Raw genomic sequence first — 9,445 nt, 5'->3', positions numbered from 1 at the left:
AGTTTATATGTAAACTTGTATATAGGACAACTATGGTACTATTTGTTTTTTTTAAGCCAAAATGTCTACAGTCTACGGATCATATCTGCAAGCCGCTGCAGCAGAATAAGTGGACAAAATGTATGCAGTCTAAAATAAACTGTTTTTTCAAATTTAATTTCATGTCATAAACATAAAAAAATCATTTTCAGCAAAAAAGATAAGCGACGTTTTTTTTTTTTTTTTTTTTTTTTGTTTATGTTAAAATGTGGCGTGAAGACCTTTGAAGACAGTGTCTCATGTCTGCGTAAGGAAGACATCACACATTCGTTTTTTGATCTGCGCACTTCCAAAAAACAAACACTCTGTAAGGGCATATGTTTGCAAGTTATCTGCACGACACAGATAAAAATGGTTGCACAGATCTGCACACACACAAAAAAAAAAAAAAAAAAAAAAAAAAAAAAAACCGTAAATATTCAATATGACATAGATAACCTTTTGTTTGTTAGGTGTTGTTTATTTTTTCCGAGGCAAAATGTCTGCAGTCTATGGACCATATTTGTAGACATCTACAGTAGAAGAGGTGGACCAAACGTCTGCAGTCTGAAAAAAGAAGATTGTTTGTTTTTTTAACATCTGCGGGCTACTAAATAAACGGAAATCTAAATAAACTGATTTTTTTAAACTTCAAAGTGATATTTTAATATTTTTATGACTTTGTTATAAATAATTGATAAATCTAGATCAAATTTTATGTATTATTATATAAAAAATAAAAATAAAAATGATATGAATTAACGTATATATTTGATAAAAACCAACAACTTTGGTTGTAAAGTTATAACTAAACATTATAATTAGTGATCAAAGAATTTAATACATAAATGGATGGAAATAAACTTCGATTTTTTCAAATAAATCCATTAAAAACGTATCATAAATATTTTCTCGAGAAATTGACGATATTGTATTAAATAATGTTTTATAAAATTTGGCAAAAAATATAAGAATATATTATGATTTTTTTCATATTTATATAAACAAGTTCAACGACTATTATTGTAATCAATCTTTATTTATAAATTTGTCAAAAATATCATGTTTGTATCGTCGAACTTTTTTTTTTTTTTTTTTAAAGTTTTGTATTTTTTTTTTCAAATTGTTTATCATTAATAAAGTTAGAAAAATTATAAATTGAAAAAAAAAAAACTTTAAAAAATAAACATATATATGTTTTTTAGGCTATAAGTTGTTTGAAGATGTTAGAAGAATCTGGTTCACATCTGCGCCAAGAAGAGGGCGCGCAAACATTTTTAGATTTGCAGTTTTCAAAAAAACAAACAGTCTGTGAAGGCTAATGTCTGCACGTGGTCTGCACGGCGCAGACAGAAGAGATCATGCAGATCTGCAGACAAAAAACAAATACTATTTAAGTAACATTATCAAATTTTATTTTTAAAGTTTATACTTTTGACCATAAATATGAATTGATTTTGATAATATCTTTTTAATGATCTGACAAACCAAACCAATACAAACAGATTTGGTTTAGTTACATTAACATTGGATCTAGAAATCAAAGACAATGATAAAAATAGATAAAGTACAAAAAGTTCAAACCATCGTATTTAAAATATAAAAGATAGACATCAACCATTTAAATTATATACTAATATTTAAGCTATCAAATCAAACCATTAAATTATATTGTTAAACCAATTTACTTGAAATTTTTAAATAATAATTTATACACCTTTTTTTTGCATACGTATTCAATGAGAAAAGAGGAAAAATAGGAAGTGAGGTCCAGCAAAATAGAGGCACAAGTTCTTTTTCACCATTAATTACCATGGCGTTGGTATTTACCGGTGACCGGTAACTTTTCATGACGAACGGTGAGGCGCAAAAATAGATCGATTTGGAGTTTTCAGTTTTGGACTCCCGCCACATCTTATATCGAAGAAGCAGTAAAACCCTACCAACCAGACACGTGTCGGTATCCACCTCTTCTAGTCATAGTAATACTCCCTACAACACAATTCCCTTCATCTCTTTTCCCACACTCTTTCTCTCTCTACACATTACCCCCTTCCTTCCTTTTTTCTCTCTCTCCCTCCCCCTCTCTCTCTAGAAATCTTCGGACTCCATCGACAGATTCCTCCATATCGGATCCAATTTCTATTCCATTCCATTCCTTCCATGTCATCTGCATTCATTCGATAGAATATCGACGCTAAAGGCGATTTGATTAATTCGATCCACGGACACTGGCTCTGTTGTCTCTCTCTCTGTTCAAACTCTGTCGATTGGCGTTCGTTTGGAGTAAAAGTTTGGGTTTTTTGGTATTTCAATCAGGTTGTGTTCTTCCACTTGTTAATTTGTTTGATTCCGTTCTTTCGGATTGGTTTTTGTGTTCTGGTTACGTCAATTTAGGTATCGGTTTTGAACGTTAGGGCGTTATTATTCGTTGATTCTTTATTTGTACAGTGTTCGTTTTTAATCATCTCACGCGGTCTATATTTTGTATTATAGCTGATACAAGAAACTCTGTGAAATTTTGGCGCGTTGTTTTAGTTTGCCCCCAAAATTGAGGGTTTTCTTGTTAATATCTTACGTATGTTCTACTTTTGTTTACTTTAGGTATAGGTAATCATCCCCAAAATAAAAAGTTTGAAAAATAAAACGATTAAAAATATCAGCGACTTCTTCCTCTTTTCTTATTTCGTTTTGTCGTTTAGTTCGTCCCAGTTTCCTCGATTTCGGTTTCATTTCCGGCGAAATCACAACTTCTTATTAGGGTTATAGGAAATGGCATTGAATTTTTCTCAGCGTCCGATTTTCCCTGCTCATACGTCGGAAGACAATTTGGTTTCGCCACTGAGAATGGTGAACGGTGGGTATGGTGTCGAAGGCATGTCGGATAAAGGGGGAGATGGTTATGGAAAGCCAAGACATGGTCATGTTCATGGAGAATTACATGATCGATTCAGCCATGGAAGAGAGATAATCGACAAGAGTGGCTCACCAGATTCTGTATCAAAAGATATCATTGACATGTTGCCATCTGATCCATTTGGCATGGAGATTGACATCAGTACCACTTTTACCGCCATTACAGGATGGCTGGGTGATTTAGAAATGGATTATGGCGATTACATGAGGAACAGAATCACAAATCACAAGGAAGATTACGGGTTATTTGCAGGTTTTAATTTCTTTTGGAGCAGTGCTATGAGGTTCCAATCTTTTCCTACCAATTTCATGTATCAAGATAAATATCCTACTCCTACTCCTACTCGTACTCCCACTCCAACATCATATACGATGGTTGATCAAGATCAACACAATGTAGATGTCATAATGTCTTTCGATCATGGGAGTCCAAGTGTTCTTGTCCCAAAATCTGAAGAATTTGTAAATATTTCGTCATCTTGTCCTGATGTTATTGGAGGAGAACCTCACGAGGCTTTTGTTCTAGCTCTTAGTTATCTTCAAACTAGAGACCTTTTATTGGTGGAACGTGTTTGTAGATCTTTATGTTCCACCATTCGTAACGATTCTCTTTTATGGAGAAATCTTCACATCGATCAGCCATTGAATGAAAGAATCACCGACGACATTCTTGTTCAGTTAACCAATAGGGCTGAAGGTAATCTGCATTGTCTCAGCTTAATAAAATGCCCCAAAATCACCGATGATGCTCTCAAACGTGTTCTCAAAACCAATCCAAAGTTAACCAAGGTAAACAAACAATTATTCAATCTTATTTCAACTTTTTTTATTGTAATTCTATTTCTACTCCACGATTTTATGTAATTCAATCTTTTTACTTTTTCGTATAGTTATCTGTTCCAGGATGCACGAGACTTACAATCGAGGGAATCTTGAACAATCTAAAATCCTTCAATTCAATTGCTGAATCGGGTGGAATCAGACATATAAGAACAGGTGGATTCTATGGAATAACAATCGAACACTTTGAAGAATTGAAACAACTTTTGGGAATTGAGAAAAACGATCGCGATAATGATCTGAATCCGCGTTATTATCATCGTGGGAATTTGTATTCAGAATCGGATGATGATCGAGCAATAGATGTTGAAGTGTGCCCTAGATGTCAAAATCTGAGGCTTGTTTACGATTGTCCAGGTGACAGCTGTCAAGAAAAGAAAGATGAATGTCCTGATTTTTGTAGGGCTTGCATAATTTGCATACCTCGTTGTTGTGAATGTGGGAGGTGTGTGCACAATAGTGAGTATGAAGAAACGTTTTCATTGGAGTATCTTTGTTCAGAGTGTTTGAAACAGTTGCCACGTGGCTAATCTAGTTAGGTACGTGACATATGGGATATGGCAAGTATTGGAATCTTATGAGGCCAGGTGATGATGTCATGATGGTTAATTGGGCTTGGGCTTGGGCTCTCGGGTTTTTTTGAACCGGTGATGTGGGATATGGTTAGGGGACCGGTTTGGGCTATGGGATTGGGCTGGCGTGGGTCATTTTAGACCCTTTTTTATGATTTCATCATATCATATCATTTCTATGTTATGTTTTATTTTTGGTTTGTAGTTTGATTATGTTGATGTTGGGATTTTAATTTTACTTGAAATGTTCATTTATGATTGGGGACGATGTTTATTATATTCAGTTTTAGAAATGCTCTTAAATATAATTATTTTTATATTATGGATGGATGACGAAAGAATGAAATGAACTTGGAAATATCACCGGGGTGATTTTTTGGATTGAAGCACTTTTTTGATCTTTTGGATTTAAACACTTTTTGAGTGGCCAAAGTTCGAATCTCAATCCAGAGCTGTCCACTGATCACAAAAAAAAAAAAAAAAAGGAATGTTTTTTATATTCTGTGATTATTTACATTTGCAAGTGCTTGTCAAGAAGTTAGAGGTTTCAGTCGTGATTTTTTAATTTTGTGGAGATGGTTTTTATGAATATATTTTATTGTGGTTTTGGTCATTTAAGTTTGTATCTGATTCGTGTTTTAATGGTTTCTTACCTTCTATTTAATAGCGATATTTTAATTCAAAATAGAGGGTTCGCATGAGGACTAAACTGAGCAAAACGAAACAAAGTTATAAGGATAATTTATGTAAAATGTAAAATCCAAAGGAATTAAAGGGAATTGGAACTTAAATTCCGGTAAAAAACGTGTTTGGCTAACAAAACAAAAGGAATTAGATTTCCATAATAATGATTCAATTCCATATTTGAAAGATTAATAATTTTTTCACAGTTCAACAAGAATTTACGTTCAATTCATTATCTTTATTTTAAATTACACAACTATCCTCCAATTGTCTATGCGTGAAATCAGGAAAAAAAATCATTTACGTGATTTACATATCACTTCTACGATTACGTTTTCTTCTCGGTTATATATATATATTTGCAACCGGTATTTTCCAAACGATTCCATCTATTTATCATTGCTGTTGTGCTACCGTATCTTCTGTGGGTCGTCATTTCTGTATCGTCTTCATTCACAAGTAAGACCCAAATCCTTCTATTTTCTGCAATCAATTGTGTTTTATTATTGTTTTTATACATTTTCGTTTGTTCTTTCATCTTTTTGTGATAGACAATTACATAATATAGTTACATTTGTGCTACTATACTTCATCTCTACTTCATCATCTCTTCTTCATCTCTGGTTCTATTTCATCTTGCTTTTTTTTTATAAGGTATCAATATTCTCTTTACATGTATACGTATAGATTTTCTGGTTTGGATTTCCTGTTGGGGACGTGCAATCAACCGTTTTATAATTATGCACACCAAGTGTTTGTGTTTTTGCCTAAGTGGTATTTTCTTTATTTGCCAACGTAGTTTTTTTCTTTTCTTTTTGTGTTCACTCATTTTACCACTAGTGTTTGTTTTAATTGAAAAGATAAGATTAAATTCCATAAATTACTAAAAGCCATGATTGATAACCAATAATGACAAAATGAAGTTAACAATTGTAATTTTTTAGTTTCATTTACATTTGTGCTTGATAAATTTGCTTTTTAAAACATCATTTAATTCCTTTTTATACTAATAAGGTACAAAAAAGCCATTAAAGGGTATTTATATCATATTACAAAATTTATTTTCCAATTCATTTGTGAAATCAGCAAACCAAACAGAAATCAAATTACATTCTATGCCAACCAATAGAGAGCCATTATTAATAAGGAACCAATCGTTAGCCTTGGAATTTAAAACGATCAACGACCAAGGAAATGAATGTACACTTGTACATTAGATGCACATACACCATATTATACCATAAAACTCACATCTTATTAAAAAACCAACTTTTTGTTTTTCGTTTAAAATTTTTTTAAGCCACATTTTTTATCGAAAAAATGGAATATACACCGTTATTCATAATTTTTCGTCATCTTTCCATAGAGATCCACCATGATATATAATTTTTTTTTTTTAAAAAAAACCCCACTTTGTTTTGTTTGTTTGTTTTTTTTTTCAATATTTAAGTTTATTTTTTCTAAAAAAAAACAATTATAGAAAAAATCTCAATTTTTTTGTCTATATTAATAAATATCATCAACGATTAAAAAAAACTCGATTAGTTCAGATTCACATTGTGAATCTGAACTGTAAATATTTCAATTTTAACATTCATAAGGTAAATCTGACTTACAATTATTAACATTGTGAATATACTCAGATCTACAATATGAATTTGTACTTTTTTTTACGTAAATATGAATCTATGTTTAAAGAGTACCAAAAAAATATGAATTTTGGTATATTTATTAAATTTTTTCGATAAAAATTAGACCTTAGCTTTTCAAAAAACAAAGAAATGAAATGAGTTTTTTTGAAAAAAAAAATCATTTTTTGTATATCAATATGAATCTCTATGGAAAGACAACAAAAAATTATGAACAATGATATATTCGGTTTTTTTTTTCGATAAAAAACATAGCCTAAAAAAATTTAAACGAAAAAAGAATGTCAGTTTTGTTATAATTCGGTTCATGTGCGTCCATTGTAAAAATCTACAATCCTTCATTTGTAACATCTTGATGTTAGGTATTTCCAATTGTAACTCTATGTACGAATAATTTTTGCATTTTAGTTACTGAGTATAAGAAAGAATGCAAAATGGCCTATAGTGGCATTTTGTTAAATTTGGGCGGTGGGGTAGTACGTTGGGCGTACGTTGTGTACACTGAGCATACTAGGGCAAACCTTAATACCTTAGGCATACACCTCGTACATAGGGCATACATGTAGGAAGTTCAAACCCTAATTTTTTGGGTTTGGTCCATAGATAAACACCATTATAGCCTCATTTATCATTCTCTCATCAGCCCATATCTGAGAGTTCGACCCTCTAGCAAACCCTAAGTGAGAAGAGTGTTTTGAGCTCATTTGTGTGCCTTTTTGGTGTTCTTGTAGAAGGAGAAGTTGGTGCAAGGAACTTGAAGCTTGGAATGTGACAACCCGAAATTTCCATTCTGAACAAACCATTTGAAGCCAATAGAAGTAGAACAGTTACAGTGAAAACTCAGATTTCGAGTATAAATTTGGCAGTTTTCAGGATTTTTTACACTTAAGGAGATATTAGGAGAGTGGATGCACTAGGGTTTTGTGCAACACTGTTATTCCAATACTCTAGGATATTAGAGTTCATTCCGAGAATAGAAATATTTTCTGCCAAAATCCCAGGACTATATATAGAAAACTGAACCAAATGGTTCATTAGTTGAATTCCAATTAGAGAAAAGCCAAAATTCTCTCTCACGGATCTTCGGGTTTATATCCCAAATTGTGAGTACTTCGATCTAGTTATGTTATATAGCTTAGATTATGTTTAGAAACATCAATTACATATCAAAACAACTAGACTTGGGAGTTTACCGCCCAAGAACATTCTTGGGGAGTAAACTCCATTTTAAGGTCCTAAAGGGTTCCAATGACCCTCAAAGCTTTAGAACTCGAACTAGAAGCCTTCATTTCATAGTTAGGACACCGAAATCATTAGGAAACAATGATGAAAGTGAGTTCACGGCCAAGGAGTTCTTGGGCCGTGAACTCCATGTTTAAGTACCCAAAATGCTTTGAAACACTTCCTAAGGCTTAGGTTTAATTGAGGACAAGTACCCTAAAGTGTTTAAAGCCTAGAAAACATAAGAAATCACTAGTATTGAGGAGTTTACGGCCAAGACAAACTCTTGGGCCGTAAACACCTATAAATGGGTCAAATGACACCCTAACTCCTTCCTTATGACTAGAACCCAACATAGATCATTACCTTGAAATGTTTGAGACTTGAAAACACCATAATCACCCTCCCAAGGGAGTTTACGGCCGTAAACTCCAAGGGAATATGGTCCCAAGGCCGTAAACTCCTTAAAGGAGTTAATATGGCACCCAAACACTTGATTTAACCTTAAAACAATTCACCACTAGAGTTGTAATAATTCTAAGCTTCATTTAGAGACTTGGTTGAGAGTTTACGGCCAGGAGTTTACTCCCCTGGTCTGTAAACTCCAAAACATATGGTCTTTAGACCATAAACTCCCATTAGGGGCATTGCACTCCTTTGTTGCAACCCATTAGCCTCCTAGCACTTGACCAAAGGTGTTTTCCTCGCGTTTAAATGTTTATACTTGTATAATTAGTGTTTTAATCACTAATTATTTATATACATATGTCTTCATATGTAATTAGGATCATTGTGTGTGTCTAAAGTCTTCACTTGACACCGAGCACTTGTCCGATCCTTCCTTACGATAACAGTCCGTTCAATTCCAGTCACATACTGCAGGTGAGTTCATACCCCTTAAATAATGTTTTAAACTATTTTTAAATGTTTTATGGGGGGATACAAGTAGAATCATGCTAGTTATTATATCAATCACATGCGATTAATAAGTAGAATTATGCTAGTTATTACATCAATCACATGTGATTAATATACAACATTCAAATGATTTGGCTACTCATTAGCCGTTTTACCAAACCGTTACTTCAAATGATTTTTATAAACATTTTATATGTTTTAAACTCCTTATTACATTGTACAGTTTACTCTGTATATCATACTTCAAACTTATTTACAACTGTGTTTCAAACAAATGTTTCTTTATACTAAACTGTTTTATCAAACCCATGCCTTCAAATTGTTTTATAGATTGGCATCAAGTCGGTCATTTCTTAAGATAATAATTATGTTTCAAATGTTTTTACCAAACTTGTTTATGCTTTTATATTATAAATTTCATGCCTCTATATGTATATTTATATAAGAAATGTTTAAAAGACTTAGGAAGGCTATCCACCCTATTTCCTTTTCGCGCTTGAGATGTGGTCTAGTGGGATAAAGGGTATTCGTCCGAAAGTCGTTTAAATATTAGTTATATATCATGTGTACATATATAGTCATAAAAGGGTCCTTCCAGTTCATCCCATGCCCTTGGGTAGCAAGGGT

General features: G+C 32.6%; 1 protein-coding gene across 1 annotated transcript; it reads left to right on the top strand.

The window, feature by feature from the left end:
* Positions 1–2,029: 2,029 nt before the first annotated feature.
* On the top strand, positions 2,030–4,601 carry LOC145010908 (F-box protein SKIP14-like). Its single transcript, XM_078969479.1, has 2 exons — positions 2,030–3,723; positions 3,825–4,601. The coding sequence occupies exons 1-2, from the start codon at positions 2,791–2,793 to the stop codon at positions 4,302–4,304; spliced, it is 1,413 nt and encodes a 470-aa protein (XP_078825605.1). The 5' UTR covers positions 2,030–2,790; the 3' UTR covers positions 4,305–4,601.
* Positions 4,602–9,445: the final 4,844 nt, after the last annotated feature.

This window comes from Lactuca saligna, chromosome 8 (genome assembly GCF_052625555.1).
Source record: "Lactuca saligna cultivar CGN05327 chromosome 8, ASM5262555v1, whole genome shotgun sequence".
Lineage (NCBI taxonomy): Eukaryota > Viridiplantae > Streptophyta > Magnoliopsida > Asterales > Asteraceae > Lactuca > Lactuca saligna.
This window is presented reverse-complemented; position numbering and strand designations above follow the sequence as displayed.